This window comes from Polistes canadensis, unplaced genomic scaffold (genome assembly GCF_001313835.1).
Source record: "Polistes canadensis isolate GaletaPanama2010 unplaced genomic scaffold, ASM131383v1 scaffold_246, whole genome shotgun sequence".
NCBI lineage: Eukaryota > Metazoa > Arthropoda > Insecta > Hymenoptera > Vespidae > Polistes > Polistes canadensis.
The window spans coordinates 7266-25008 of NW_014569793.1; the positions used below are offsets into that span (position 1 = coordinate 7266).

General features: G+C 25.3%; 1 protein-coding gene across 1 annotated transcript; it reads right to left on the reverse strand.

Annotated features, from left to right (window-relative positions):
• Positions 1-16257: 16257 nt before the first annotated feature.
• LOC106790556 lies at positions 16258-16825 on the reverse strand. Its single transcript, XM_014755540.1, has 2 exons — positions 16780-16825; positions 16258-16691 (listed from the first exon to the last, which is right to left on the reverse strand). The coding sequence occupies exons 1-2, from the start codon at positions 16780-16782 to the stop codon at positions 16320-16322; spliced, it is 375 nt and encodes a 124-aa protein (XP_014611026.1). The 5' UTR covers positions 16783-16825; the 3' UTR covers positions 16258-16319.
• Positions 16826-17743: the final 918 nt, after the last annotated feature.

Sequence of the window (17743 nt, forward strand, 5' to 3'; positions counted from 1 at the left end):
CTTTACCATATATAGTATGTATATATATATACATACGGTTGCTTTGTATATATGTCGGATATAAATACTAATGTATAAGAATAAACACAAATATTCTCTCTTTCATTGACATATTTGATGTGTTAACATTTCTGAATCTTGAAATTCTTCAATTTACAGAAGCATATATGTATATATGCTATGTAATTAAGAAAAGATATATATTTTTTATATTTTTTATATTTTTTCAAACATATTTATTTCTTTACAAAAAATTATTATAAATAATAATATACCTTAAAAGAACAAATCATCATTTTTGTCATTTTCTTCTAGCGAATTTTTTGCAAATAATACAAAATTTTTAAAATTTGCAATATAACGTTGTGTTACCAAAATAAGATTAAATGTCATTCTTATTGTAGATTTTGTCTTGTTATCTTAATTTAGGTATCAATATGAATAAAATAAACGTGCTTTGTTTTTGCATATCCCACAATTCACGTTACAAATAAATAATTGTGTATTCGTCGAATATTTCGTTATGTTGTATTGTTATTATATCAATTAAAAAACTTCAAAGTATTTATGAATTGAAAATTATTGGCTTTTGAACAGCCAAAGTCAAATATACTTATTTGTCTTGTGTTTCTAAGTGTATGAATGAAATATATAATTGCATTAAATTATTAAACTTGGAATATGATTTCATTTATTTTTGATTTTTAGCAAGTTCCCTTTGCCTTGCGATATATATTGTCATCATAAATGATGAATCATCATCAAGATTTTGTAATAAAGTTTTAGTTTTAATGTCTGTTAATCCTTTTATGAATTGATTCTTTACGTTAGTCATTTTTTGAACGTTAGGAGTACATTTATTAAATAACTTTTTCAAAGCAAGTGCGTAGTGATCTACAGATTCATTCGGTAATTGACATCGAAATAGAAAACGAAAATTAGCAGCCTCTTTTCCTTGAAAACACGAACACATAATCTCCAAGAAGTCTATGAGATCATCGTATGAAAGTCCATAAGGGTCAGAAGGAAATATTATTTCCTGAATTTTCCGAAAGACACAAGAATCTAACATATTTAATAATAATTTAACCTTTTCATCTTCATTCTTTATATTCGCCATTTCGAGTTTATACTCGAAACTATTTATCCATATTAGAAAAAGCATCGATTTTGGTTTAAATTTGCAAAGGTACCAATCTCCTTCTTGTATTCTAATCAAATTTTGATCCATTAAATACAATATTTAATTGACAAATAAAAACTTTTGTGGATTCTTATATATCACGTTATTAAAAAACTTGTTAAATGTTTCTTTCTTTTTTTTCTTTTTTGTTAAACTTTCACTTTTGAACACTTTGCGTGTAGATGTTTTCGTAATCAACTTAGAAAAATTATTTCTTTTTTTCGTAGAATTTAATTTTTTATATTTTAGAATTATTTGTTTAATTCGCGAGAGAAAAAATCTTAGTGTCGAATCATATAAAAAAAATGTTGACTACAACTGTATAACGTTAATAAGAATAAAAATATAAAAGTTCTAACATATATCCAAACCGTCTGAGAAACAATGATCGACTTAATATTTAAACTTTACTGTCGAATGATAAGATAGGCAAGAAAACGATATTTGGAACCAAACATTTGTCCTTGATGAAAGTGTCAATATATTTCAACATTACAAACAGTTTAATTGAGATTTAAAATTTGAACATCGAGAAATACCAACAGTTTACAATTTACTTTTGAATTTAATTATTGTGCATTTAAAAATGTCATGCTTATAAAAATTTGAAAGTATTTTCAATATTATATTTGTCCAGCGTGTTTTCTGCACCGAAATACTCCGATATCTTGTTGCGTTTTTATTTATGTTTGGGATTCATCCAATTTTCCATTCTGAAATTTTTTAGTAATTATGCCGAAAATTTTTAATATACATTTGATTACCTGTTTGTACGAAGGTTAAATAATGTTTCATATTGTTTTATTAATATGAAATCTACAATGCATGGTCAAAGTACAGCGTACTGTAATTTTTGAAAATTTAATTGTAGTTTATGTAAAAATGCAAATATTCTTAAACATATTTTAACGTATACCTAAACCATAAGATTGACTCTAATTTATTCTGTTTTTAAAATTAATTGTTTTACACACATATTTAATCCCTAAAATATATACTTCATCAGTGTATTAATATTATTTAGTATTATAGATAATTTATAGAAAATTAATAATTTAAATAATGATAAGAGTAATCAGTTACATATTTCATTTTGATTATAATTCTTCTAAAGATATCATTCTTTTATAAACTTATTAGAATATTAATTTTTGTAATCGTGTAAGAAATTTTTTTTTTTTTATTTCCTTTATTCGAAATTTTATTACGCATTTTTTATGTTCAAGTAAGCTTGCATTTCAGATATTTAAAATATTTAATCGTGAATTCTCGTTACTTTAATCCTTATAACATATGATAATTTAACCATATTTTGATATTTTTTAAGAATTCGAATAGAAATAAATACATTTAAAAAAATATGAAAAAAAATACATAAAAAATTATACAGTTAAAAATAGAGAAATGATGGTGAATCAGATATTTATTAAATTTATAAATGCAATAGATTGGTAACTGTGTATATATGTAATTTACCAATATATAATATAATACTATAAGTCACATATATGCATATATATATTTATGTGGTTGTCTGGCGTATGTCTAAAATATTAATGTATAAAAATAAATACAAATATTGTGTTTTTCATTGACGTATTTGGTATGTGTAAACATTTCTGAATCTTGTCATTCATCAATTTACAGAAACGTATATATATATATATATATCCTACATAATTAACAAAAAACATATATTTTAAATATTTTGGACGATATACTTAACTATTTACGCGGAAAAATTTATTCTAAATAATAATATTCTTTAAAAGAACAAATATTACTTTCCATTTTTTTTCTAGCGAACATTTACAATTAATATAAAATTAAACGTGATCAAAAAAATATGAACTTATTGTATTGGCTAACAAATAAAATTCAAAATATAATTTATAATCATCATAACAACGTGTCGAATTATTGTATACAAATAAAGAAAACATCATTAATCAGGGTAAACTGAGTAACTTCCAATTATTAACGAATTGAAAATTATTGATTGTTGAACAGCCCGAAATCAATTATGCTTTTTGGTCTTTTTATTTTTTTATGTTCGAGTTAAATATAGTCAGATTAAATTATTTTACGTGGAAGATGATTCTTCTGATGTATTATTATTATAACTAGTAAGTTCCATTTGCTGTGCCATACTTACTGCCATTTCCAATGACATGTTTTTATTACTTTCCAATAAAATTTTAGTTTTTTTGTGTAATAATCCTTTTATGAATTGTTTCTTTAGGTTAGCAGTATTTTGAAAGTCCGAAGAGCATTTACTTAATAATTTCTTTAATGCAAAGATATAAGATTCTATAGATTCTTCCGGTAATTGATGACGAAATTTATAACGATATTTTGTTGACTTTTCTTTACGAAAACGCGAGTACGTATTCTCCATCAAAGTTAAAAGTTCATCGTATGGAAGATCAAAAGGGTTCGAAGGAGATAATTTTTTCTGAATTTTCTTAAGGACACAAGGTTCCAACATATATAATAAAACTTTAGCCTTGTCGTTATCCTTTGTCGTATCCGATATTTCGAGTATATATTCCAAACTATTTAGCCATCTTAGAAATACCATCGAATACGGGTTAAATCTGTTAAATAACCAATTTCCTATTTCTAAACCTATCCATTTTTTATCCATTTTACACAATATTTCATTGACAATTAAAAGATTTGGATTTTTATATCACGTTATTTAATAACTTGTAACATGTTTTCTTTTTTTCTTTGTTTAACTTTCACTATTGTACACTTTCATAATGAACTTAGAAAACTCATTTTTTTTTTTTTTTTTTTTTTAAATTTAATATTTTAAACATTCTAACTACATCTTAAACTGTAGTCTTGTGCTTACACATATATCCAAACCGTCTGAGAAACAATGATCGATTTAATATTTAAACTTTACTGTCGAATGATAAGATAAGCAAGAAAACAATATTTGGTACCAAACATTTGCCCTTGATGAAAGTGTCAATATATTACAGCATTACAGTTTATAAAAATTTTGAATTCAAACACCGAAAAATATTCCAACAGATACTATAATAATTTACTTTTCATTTTGTTTATTTCGCTTTTGATGATGCCATTGTTTATGTAAATTATAAAGAAGTTTCATTATTGTGATGTTAATCCCCTGATATTTTATTGGGTATTTACTTAAAATGTGGACTCAATCATTTACACTAGTTTACAGTACATTTATTGCCGGAAAATATTATACAGATTTCAAATATATGAGAAGAATTTTTTTTCTCAGATATTAATCTTAATACATTCAAATACGCACGTTATCGATTAATAAATACGCATAATTAATAAAAATCACAAACAAAATAACTCGAGCTGCACACAAATTTTTGAGGTTAGATTTGACAAAAATATGTCATAAGTGAACATTATCAATCATAAAATTCACGTCAACAGATAAAAAGTAAAATTTTGTAGACTAGTGTTATCCATTCTGAAATTTTTTAATACTAGTGCCGGATATATCCGACATCAATCTGATTACTTGTGTGTACTTTCGGCAAATATTATTTTATATTGTTTTAATTATATTAAACATATACCATGCTTCCTGTAGTTTGTAAAAATGTAGTAAAAATGCATTAATATAGATTATTTTCCTCTAAAGAAAATAGAAAATATTTTGATTGCAATTTAATTAGCAAAAATTTTATTCGATATTAAGATATATGTTTTTCTTTAAGGTTTCATTTGACATATAATATATATGAAGTATCGGTAGGTTTACTGTTAAGCACAGTTTTTATTTAACATTTATACAATTTTTCATACAATAGTATGTTTTGTATTTTCGTTTTCGTGTACAAAACATTTATAAGAAATAAAGGATATTACAATTTTAGTATGAAATAAAATAATTGCTACATAAAAATGAGATCGAATAATATCATTTTGAAATATTGCAATAATGTACTAGATTTTTGTTCACATACAAAAATATAGCTTCAGTGCAATCTTCTTCTTGTTAACCAAGCAAAAATAACAATATGAACGGAATCATCGTGCTTTGTTTTTGCATATGCCATAATTTATGGTACAAATAAATAATTGTGTATTAGTCAAAGATTTCGTTATGTTGTATTCTTGTTTGATTAACTAAGAAACTTCAAAGTATTTATAAACTTAAAATTACTGGTTGTAAAACAGCCAAAGTCAAATATGCTTCTTTGTATTGTATTTCCAAATGTTAGGATGAAATAATGTCGCATTAAATTATTTTACTTGGAAGTTGATTCACCTGTTTTATTTTTCTTAACAAATTTCATTTTTCTGGCGATACATATTGCCGTAGCAAATGATATGTTTTCTTTTTCTTTCAATAAAGTTCTAATTTCTGGGTTTGCTAATCCTTTTATGAATTGATTCGTTAGGTTAAACATTCTTTGAACGTTAGGAGTACATTTATTAAATAACTTTCTCAAAGAAAGTGCGTAGTGATCTACAGATTCATTCGGTAATTGACATCGTAATAAATAACGAAAATTAGCAGCCTCTTTTCCTTGAAAATGCGAACACGTATTCTCCAAAAAGGTTATGAGATCATCGTATGAAAGTTTGTAAGGGTCGGAAGGATATACGTTTTTTTTAATTTTGTTAAGTAAAGAATCTTCTACCATGTGTAATAAACATTTACTCTTATCACCGTTCTCCGTTTTTGAATATTCGAGTAAATACTCAAAACTATTTAGCCATTTTAGGAAAATCATGTTTTCCGGGTCAAACTTATCAAGATAACATTTTCCTATGAATGCACCAGACCATATTCTTTCCATTTGACACAATATTAATGATAAATATCGGCTTTTGATTTTGTATAATACTAAGTTATTTGATTACTTGTTAAAAGTTCTTTCCTGATTACTTTATTTAACCTTTATTGATCAACACTTTATACTTTTTTTAATGAACTTTAAAAACTATTTCTTTTTCTAATGATTGTAACACTTTATACAAACAATTATTCGTTTTATGAATGAATGAAGAATCTTAATGTTTTATTAAAGGTTAGGTTTTTTTTTCCCAGAACTGTATATATGTTAATAGGAATAAAAATACGAAAGTTATAAGTATATATTCTGATTGTCTAATACACAATGATTGAGAGGTTCTTTATTTAAACTTAAATGTTAAATATCAGGAAAGGCAGGGAAACAATATTTAGAATATAAAATTTGTCCTTGATGAAAGTATCAATATATTTCAACATTACAAACGGTTTAATAGAGATTTAGAATTCGAACATCGAGAAATACCAACAGTTCACAATTTATTTTTAAATTTAATTATTGTGCATTTAAAAATGTCATGCTTATAAAAATTTGAAAGTATTTTCAATATTATATTTGTCCAGCGTGTTTTCTGCACCGAAATACTCCGATATCTTGTTTCGTTTTTATTTATGTTTGGGATTCATCTAATTTTCCATTCTGAAATTTCTTAGTAATTATTTCGAAAATTTTTAATATACATTTAATTACCTGTTTGTACGAGGGTTAAATAATGTTTTATATTGTTGTATTAATATGAAATCTACAATGCATGGTCAAAGTACAGCGTACTGTAATTTTTGAAAATGCGTTACTAATGCATAATTTAAATTGTTCATCACCAAATAAAAGAAAATATTCTTATTCCTATCTAATTAGGTAAAATTTCATTCTATATTATGATATATGCATTTCTTTTAGGTTTCATTTGACAATAATATATAAGAAGTATCGGTAGGTTTACTGTTGAGCATAGTTTTTATTTAACATTCAGGAAAATTTTCATGCAAAAGTGGTTTAACAACGTAGTATTTGTGTTTTCCGGAGCCGGAACTTCATTGCAGACAGAATACTGGTATCGAAATGGTTAAAAAATCAAAGTAGTGTTGCATACTGAGTCAATTTTTACATAAGTATTTCAACTAAATTGTAATATTTTCCAGGAGTTATTATAAATAATAACAATGTCGTTCTAGGGAACAATCAACGATTTTCCTCTTCGTGTAAAAAATATTTATAAGAAATAAAAGATATTACAATTTTAATATGAAATAAAATAATTGTTACATAAAAATGAGATCGAATAATATCATTTTGAAATATTGCAATAATGTACTAGATTTTTGTTCACAAACACAAATGTTACTTCATTTCAATCTTCTTCTTGTTAACCAAACAAAAATAACAATATGAACGAAATCATCGTGCTTTGTTTTTGCATATGCCATAAATTACGGTATAAATGAATTTTTGTTGTATTCGTCAAAGATTTCGTTATGTTGTATTCTTGTTTGATTAACTAAGAAACTTCAAAGTATTTATAAACTTAAAATTACTGGTTGTAGATAAGCCAAAGTCAAATATACTTCTATGTCTTGTATTTCCAAATGTTAGGATGAAATAATGTCGCATTAAATTATTTTACTTGAAAGATGATTCCTTTGTTTGATATTTCTTAGAAAGTTCCATTTCCTTGGCGATAGATAGTGTCATACCAAATGATAGATCTCCTTTTTTTTTCAATAAAGTTCTAGTTTTTTTGTTTGCTAATCCTTTTATGAATTGATTCTTTAGGTTAGTCAGTCTTTTGACGTTAGAAGTGCATTTATTTAATAAATTCCTTAAAGAAATGAGATAATGATCTACAGATTCATTCGGTAATTGATTTCGCCATGCATAACGAAAATTCGCTGCAATTTCTCCATGAAAACACGAGAACTTTTTCTCTAACACAGATATAAGTTCCTTGTATGAAAGATCATATGGATTGAAAGGATATACGTTTTCTTCAATTTCATTAAATACAGTATCTTCTACCATTTGTAATAAATATTTACTCTTATCACCGTTCTCCGTTTTTGAATATTCGAGTAAATACTCAAAACAATTTAGCCATTTTAGGAAAATCATGTTTTCCGGGTCAAACTTTTCAAGGAAAAAGTTTCCTATGCATGCACCAGACCATATTCTATCCATTTGACACAATATTGATGACAAATATCGGCTTTTGATTTTGTATAATACTAAGTTATTTGATTACTCGTTAAAAGTTCTTTCTTGATAACTTTATTTCACCTTTGTTGATCAACACTTTATACTTTTTTTAATGAAATTATAAAAACTATTTCTTTTTCTAATGATTTTAACACTTTATACTAACAATTATTCGTTTTATGGATGAATGAAGAATCTTAATGTTTTATTAAAGGTTAGGTTTTTTTTTCCCAGAACTGTATATATGTTAATAGGAATAAAAATACGAAAGTTATAAGTATATATTCTGATCGTCTGATAGACAATGATCGAGAGATTCTATATTTAAATTGAAATGTTAAATATCAGGAAAGGTAGGGAAACGATATTTAGAACATAAAATTTGTCCTTGATGAAAGTATCAATATATTTCAACATTACAAACGGCTTAATAGAGATTTAGAATTCGAACATCGAGAAATACCAACAGTTCACAATTTATTTTTAAATTTAATTATTGTGCATTTAAAAATGTCATGCTTATAAAAATTTGAAAGTATTTTCAATATTATATTTGTCCAGCGTGTTTTCTGCACATAAATACTTCGATATCTTGTTGCGTTTTCACTTATGTTTGGGATTGATCCAATTATTCATTCCGGAACCTTTTAGTACTGATACCGGAAATATCCAGCATACATTTAATTACATGTTTATTCGAGGATCATATAATTATTAGTAAATTATTAGTAAAACAATATGAAACCTACAACGCGTGGTTAAAGTACAGCGTATTGTAATTTTTGCAAATGCGTTACTAATGCATAATTTTAATTGTTCATTACCAAATAAAAGTAAATATTCTTATTGCTATCCAATTAGCTAAAATTGTATTCTTTATTAAGATATACGCATTTCTTTAAGGTTTTTTTTGACATAAATGTATATGAAGTATCGGTAGGTTGACTGTTATAAGCACAGTTTTTATTTAACATTTAGGAAAATTTTCATACAAAAGTGAACTGTCAACGTGGTATTTGTGTTTTTCGAAAGAAAAGTTTCATGGCGGACTGAACGCTCGTATCGAAATGGTTAAAAAATCAAAGTAGGGTCGCATACTGAGTCAATTTTTACATTAATATTTCAACTAAATTGTAAAATTTTCTTGGATTTATTATAAATATTAACAATGTCTTTCTAGGGAACAATAAACAATTTTTGTTTTCGTATACAAGACATTTATAAGAAATAAAAGATATTACAATCTTAATATGAAATAAAATAATTGTTACTTAAAAATGAGATGGAATAATATAATTTTTAAACATTGCAATAATTTACTGGATTTTTGTTCAGAAACAAAAATTCAGTTTTATTGCTAGCTTCTTCTCTTGTTAACCTAAAAAAGATACCAATATGAACGAAATCAATGTGCTTAATTTTTGCATATGCAACAATTCATATTACAAATAAACAATTGTGTATTCGTCAAAGATTTCTTTATGTTGTATTCTTGTTTGATTAAATAAGAAACTACAAAGTATTTATGAACTTAAAATTACTGGTTGTAAAACAGCGAAAGTCAAATATGCTTCTTTGTCTTGTATTTCCAAATATTAGGATGAAATAATGTCGCATTAAATTATTTTACTGGGAAGTTGATTCCCCTGTTTTATTTTTCTTAGCAAATTCCATTTTTCTGGCGATACATATTGCCGTAGCAAATGATATGTTTTCTTTTTCTTTCAATAATGTTTTAACTTCCTCGTCTTGTAATCCTTGTATGAATCGATGCTTTATGTTATTTACGAGCCTAACGGGGAAAGAGGCTCTACTAAATAACTCCCTCAATTCACGGACGTAACGTTTCACAGGTTCATTTGGTAATTGAGTTCGATACATATAACGATAGTCTATTGCTCTTCTTCCATGATGAAAAGAGTATGTTTTCTCTAATATGGATATAAGCTCATCGTATGAAAATTTATCAGGTTTGTCAGGTGCACATTTTTCTTGAAGTTTCGTTAGAACAGAAGGATTTACCATTTGTAATAAAAATTTACTCTTATGTATATCCTCTAATTTTGAAAGCTCGAATATAAACTCGAAATTATTTTCCCACAATAGAATGTTCATCGTATCCTGATCAAACCTGTTATTTAAATATTTTGCTACATATTCACTTATCCGTTCGTCAGCCATTGCACATTTTATTTTATTGACCAGTTTTATTATCCAATTTTTCTTCTTTATACGTATTTAACTTTAAAAATTATTTTCTTTTTTAACAGATTTTAACGCTTTATACTAATAATTATTCGTTTAATGTATGAATGAAGAATCTTAGTGTTTTGCTGAGAATAACAAGTTTTTGCAACAAATAAATAAATTTAACAAGAATAAAAATATACTAGTTCTAATATATATTTTGACTGTTAGATAAACAGTGATCGATTTGATATTTAAATTTGACTATTATGTGAAAGAAGAGGCAGGGGAACGATATTTAGTATATAAATTGTGACCTTGATTAAAGTATCATGATATTTTAGTTTAATAAACAGCTTATAGGAATTAAGAATTTAAACATCGAGAAATATCAACGGTTACTAAGTTACATTTTAATTTAATTATTTTGCTTTTAAAGATGCCATACTTATATAAACTTTAATATATTTTCAAAATTATAATCGTGTTCTGTGTGCATTTCGATTCTCTGATATTTTGCATTTAGCACTTACTTATGTTTATGTCCGCATCAATTTTCCAAATATTTGCTGTCTACTTCTTCAATAATTACATCCATATCTTTACTATATTATGTACTTTTATTTTGGAAGCTATATATATATATTATAAATATTAAAATCGTTATTAAAAGATGTCAACGTTGTCTGTCGACGCATATACATGTTTTTCAATATGAATGTAAAATAATGTAATCATATTAGTTTGCATATTGATTATTGTTTTGTGTTTCTTGTCACACACACATACACACAGACACATATGGCAATTATATAATTTTTTAAAACTTTAATTATAAAATATAATTTATTATTAGATTTGTTTAATAATATCAATTTTAATGGATACAGTTGCATTAATAATAAACTATTCCATATCTACAAACCACTTTAGTTCAAAGTATTCAGCGCTTAAAGGTTAAGGAACAATTAACAATTTTCGTTTTTGTCTATCAAATATTTAGAATAGATAAAAATTATTACTTCTTTTTGGTATCAATTAAAATAAATGCTATATAGAAAGAGGATTGAGAATTATAATTATTAACTATTGCAAAAGAATCCAAAATTATTGTTTAGAATTTAGAACAAAGCTTTATTACAAACTTCTTCTTTTTAACTCTGTTAAAGTATCAATATGAAAGTTGTTAACGTGCATTATCATAATTTATGAAACATTTTATAAATTATAAAACATATATCTTAAGAGAGAGAGTTTCAGGTAGGTGTTAATAGATTATGTTTTTAAATTTAACTGTTTAATAACAAGAGATGTAAATAGGCATATATTAAGCCTTTGAAATATGTCTTTTATTAAAGTATTAATATGATTGAGCATATATTATATGCATTTTATAGAAAATTATGAATTTAAAAATTGATAAATAGCAACAATTACTGATTAACTGTTGTTTATCATCCTTAAGAAAATACTATTCTTGTGTAAATTTAAAAGTATATTTTAAAAAATTGTAAATATGCTACGTGTTCACATTATCTTAATTCCTTCGTATCTTATTGTACATTTCTCATGTTCAAATTCCAATTTCAGACATATAAAACATCTAATCATTATTTCTTGTTACGTCAATCAATCCTTTGATAAATACTTAATACATTCTGAGTTTTTTAATAACTTAAGTAGAAGTAAGCATATTTTTAAAAATAAAAAAAAAAATACATATTAATTATGAATTTAAGAATATAACGATGATGATATAGGTCATATTTATTAAATTCATAAATGTGATATACTGTTAACTATATATATAATAATAATAATAATTATACATAATATAATATAATATCATATGTATATATCCTAAATCATTTTCAACGAATATATACTTTATATATTGTTAACAGTATATTTATGTCTTCACGGAAAATTACTATAAATAATAATAAATTTTAAGCAAACGAATAATACTTTCCGTTTTCGTTTAAAAAACACTTAAAATAAATAAACAATTAAATGTTTTCAACGTCAATGTAGTGTTACAAAAAAATAAGATAAAAAATTAAAAGTTTTAATCATAGTAATAACATGCAGAATAATTGTATTAAAATAAAAACACATTCTTATTGTAAACTTGTTCATATTACCCTAACAAAGTTACCAATATAAAATGAATTAATTTGTTTCATCAAAGCATATATCATAATTTACACTACAAATAAAAACTTGGGTGTTCTTCAAAGATTCCGTAATGTCAATTATACTTCTTTATCATATATTTCTTTATGTTACCGTGAAATAAAGTAGCATTAAATTGTTTCACTTGGAATATGATACTCCGTTTTGTTTATTCTTAGCAAGTTCCCTTTGCTTTGCTATAGCTACTGCTATAGCGAATGACATGCTTTCATCATTTTCTAATAAAGTTTTAGTTTCTTTGTCGAATAATCCATCAATGAATCGAGTCTTTAGGTTATCATTTGTTTTAAATACAGAACTGCATTTACTAGATAATTTTCTTAAAGCAAGAACGTAATCTTGTACAGGTTCTTGCGGTAATTGGTCCCGAAGAAAAAAACGATAGTTAGCTGCATGCTCGCCGTGCAAAAATGCGTACAAATTTTGTAAATGTGATACAAGTACATCGTATGAAAGATCGAAAGGGTTGGAAGGTGCTAATTGTTCTTTGATACTCATTAAAATCGAATTTTCTAACATATATAATAAAAAATGGACCTTGGTTTCGCCATCTATTTTCGAAACATCGACTACATATTCAAATGAATTTAACCATTGAAGAATTTCAAATTTCTGTGGATTAAATTTTTCAAGTATATATAGTCCCATGTTTGTACGTAACACATATTTCTTTATTCCAGTAGACATTTTATTGCGAAGTAAAGGCCTTCGATTTTTATATCACCTTATTTGACAACTTGTTAACAGTACTTTATAGGATCCTTTGTTTCACTTTCACTATTGAACACTTTATATTAGTTCGTAATGAACTTAGAAAACTTATTTCGTTTCTAATGATTTCAACGTTTTTTTACTAATAATTATTTCTTTTATGCATGAAAAAAAAAAAAATTTTATCACAACTTCATAATGTCAACTATAATAAAGATATAAACGTTCTAACATATATCTTAACAGTTTGATAGAAAATGATCGATTCTATATTTAAATTTAAATGAAAGGAGAGGCAAAGGGGACGATATTTAACACCTAAAATGTGTCCTTGATTAAAGTATCAGTTTTATTTCAAAATTATAAACAGTTTACAATGTATTGTTGATTTAAACATCGACATATGCCAACAGATATTGATGTTTTCTTATCTATGGGCCATCTAAAAATTCCATAATTTTGTAAACTAAATATTTATAAAATTATTATTGTGCAATATATTGTTTTTGAACTTCGAACATTTGATATTTTGATACGCATTTATTTATTAGTAGGGTCGCATATACTATCAATATATAAATAATCTAAGCAGTTTCGTTTACTGCTATCATCTTTACATAAAATATTTTAATTACATTCGATAATATATTTGTAGATAATTATTATATTATAAATAATAATAAAACTTTTGAAGGAGGGAAAAATTACCAATTTTCCTTCCTGCTTAATGAACTTTTACAAAATGATAAATACTATTACATCTTCTATATAAATTAATATAAAAGTATAAATAAATATAGAATACATGTAAAAGTAAATATATAACTATAAATATAATTTAGACATTAAATCAAGAATTAAAATTTTTGACCATGCGATAATAAATAATGTAATTGCTTATCGACAAAAACACAATATCATTCGATGCTTTTTTGTGTTACCTTTACACAGGTAACAATATAAATATAAAGTCCATATGTTTTATCATAATTTACGTAACAATTCACATATTTTAATTAAAAACTTTTCTTATTAATAAATTATTTCCTAATGTTATAACGTGTCATTCAATTAAAAAAATAAAAAAACAAAAAAACAAGAAACTTTATGAATTTAACAATGGTAAAATTAACGATAACTATATAACAATAGCGAGATACATTCCTTTGTCTTGTATTTTGTTTATTTTCCTGACAACACGTTGACCAATTGAATAGAATTTCAAGAATACTTAATTCATTCAGTCAACATTTTATAAAGATCCATTTGCTGAGCCGTACTTACTGCTTCGGCAAATGTTAAATCTTTTTTTTCCAACAACAAAAATCTCATGTTTTCGTCTGTTAATCCTTTTACGAAACGTGTTGTTAAGTTTGCATTATCTCGAAGGAAATGACTGCCTTTACTAGCTATTTTTCTTAAAGCAAGTACGTATTCTGGTATTTTTTCACCGAAAAATTGATCTCGATGTAAAAAGCGATAGTCCCATGCAGAGACTCCTGTAAAACTTGAGAAACAAATCTCTAAGTTGGATACAAGCTCATCGTATGAAAGTTTACGCAAATTGACGGGATATACTTTAATTTTAAGAACTTTAAGAGCCATAGGGTCCAAATAATGTAATAGGTATGTAGCCTTCTCATCATTTTCTATACGAAAAACATTGATTACATATTCAAAACTATTTAGCCATTTAAGAACGTCTGCAGATTCCGGCTCGAAACATTCGAGTAAAATGGTTCCTTCAACTTTACACTTCCTTATTACACTTAATTCACACATTATTTAATTGACAAATAGAAGCTTTCAAATATTTTTAACACGTAATTTAATGAATTGTTAACACTCCTTTTTTCGTTTCCTTTGMTTCACCTTCACTTACAAACGTTAAATACTTTTATTAATAAACTTTAAAAACTTATTTCTTTTATTTAATAAATTTAATGTTTTTTAATTAGAATGATTTTTCTAATGCATAAGAGATAAATTGGAGTGTCGATATGTAGGTGAAGAGTTTTGTCTACGATTGCATATTKTTAACAAAAGTAAAAATACGGAAGTTTTAGCTTATATCCCAAACGTCTGATAGGCAGTGATCAATTCTGTATTTAAACTTAACTGCTAAACGAAAGGAGAGGTATTAGAACGATATTTTGTACATCAAATGTGTCCTTGATTGAAGTATCAATTTTATTTCATCATAATAAATAGTTTACAATGTATTGTGAATTTAAACGTTTACAGACGCCATAAGGTATCTATTTATTCTTGCTTATTGTCTTTCTAAAGATGATAATGTTATTGTAAACTTATTAATATTTTAAAAATTGTAATCGTGTATATAACTCATTTTTTTCACTTTGAACATTTGATATTTTGATACGCATTTGTTTATTACTAGGGTCACAAAAACTTTCCATATATAAAAAATCTTAGCAGTGTCGTTTATTATTACTGTCTTTACATACAAATTTTAATTCTATTCGGTAATATTTTTAGAGGACTATTATATTATAAATAATAATAAAACTTTTTAAGGAAAAATTAACAATTTTCCTTATTGCTTATCGAACTTTTACAAATGATAAAAAAATTACATCTTTTGTATAAATAAATACAGAATAACAGTAAAAGTATACAAATATAAATATAAAGTAGACATGATATCAAGAATAAAATTTTTGACCATGCGGTGGTAAATAAGGTTATTGTTTACCACTAAAAACACACAGTTCTATTAGACATTTTTTCTTTTTACCTTTGCATAGGTAACAATATAAATAAAGTCAATATGTTTTATCAAAATTTATGAAAAAATTTATATTTTAATTAAATATTTTTCGTACTCGTAGATAATTTTGTATTGTTATAAAGTGTCATTCGATTAAAAGAGAAACTTCCTAATATTTTTAGGTTAAAATTACCGGTAAATGTATAAATGTAGAGGTATATATTGTTTTGTATTGTATTATGTTCATCTTTCTGCTAATACATTGTCCAATTGAGTTCTCTTTCTTGAGTACTTAATTTGTTTTACTCGGAGGTGGATCCAATTCTATTAGCTCAGCGATATTTATTGCTTTTTCAAGCGTTAAATTTTTCCAACTAAGCAATATTTCTCTTGTCTTATCGTCTTTTAATCCTTCTATAAATCGCATCATTAGAATTTCATCACTTATAAGACAAGGACTGGCGTTATTTAAAATTCTCTTTAAAGTACGCATGTAGTTTACAACACTTTCACCGATAAACTGTTCTCGATACACAAAACGATAGTTTGCTGCCCAATCTCTTTGATAATATGCGTACAACATTTCCAAATAGTTTATAACCTCTTCGTATGGAAGACCAAGTGGGTTAGCTGGTGCTACTGTTTGCTGAATATACGAAAGAGCCTTTGAGTTCAAAAATTTGAATAAAAATTCAACCTTCAGATTATTTTGTATATGCAGGAAATCAAATATATATTCAAAATGATTTAACCATTTGAGAAAGTCCATAGTTTCCGGGTCATAACACTTAAGGAAAGAGATTCCTAAATTCATTGCTGTACTCATAGCTGCCATTATATAATTGACAAATTAAGGCTTTTGATTTTTATAGAAAGTAATTTGACAACTTAGGGAAACTTTTTTCTTGTTTCCTTTTGTTTAAACGTCACTTATATACACTTTGTAATTTTCGTAATGAATTTTAAAAACCTTTTTAATTTATGAAATATTATTTCAATGTTTTTAACTTAGAATTATTAGTTAATGCTCATGAGTTAAGAATCACAGTGTCTTATTGAAGATGGACAGTTATTTCCACAAGTTTATAAACTTGACTAGAATTAAAATACGAAAGTTGTGGCTTATATCCTGATCGTATTATTGACAGTKATGATTTCAGTGTTCAAAGTTCATTGATAAATGGATGGAGAAGCAGACTAACGATATTTAATATTTCTAATGTGTCATAGATTAAAGTATCAGTTTATTTTAACATTATAAACAGTTTACAGTTTATTGTAGTTTTAAACATCAGCATATGCTAACAATAATCAATGTTTTCTTATTCATTAGTAATCTAAAAATTCTATCTTCTTACGTCAATTTAATAAAATTTGGAAAATTATAATCGTACAATAAATATTCTTTGTACTTCGAACCTACGAAATTGAAATATACATTTCTTTATTACTAGGGTCTCATAAACTTTCCATATATAAATGATCTAAGCAGATTCGTTTACTGCTATTATCTTAATATAAATATTTTAATTTTTTCCGTAATATTTTTAGAGAACTATTATATTGTAAATACTAATAGAACTTTTTAAGGAAGATTTACCAATTTTCCTTATTGCTTACCGAACTTTTACAAATGATAAATAATATTACATCTACGGTATAAACTAATATAAAAAAAAAATTAATATAGAGAAAAAGTATAAGTATAGAAATATA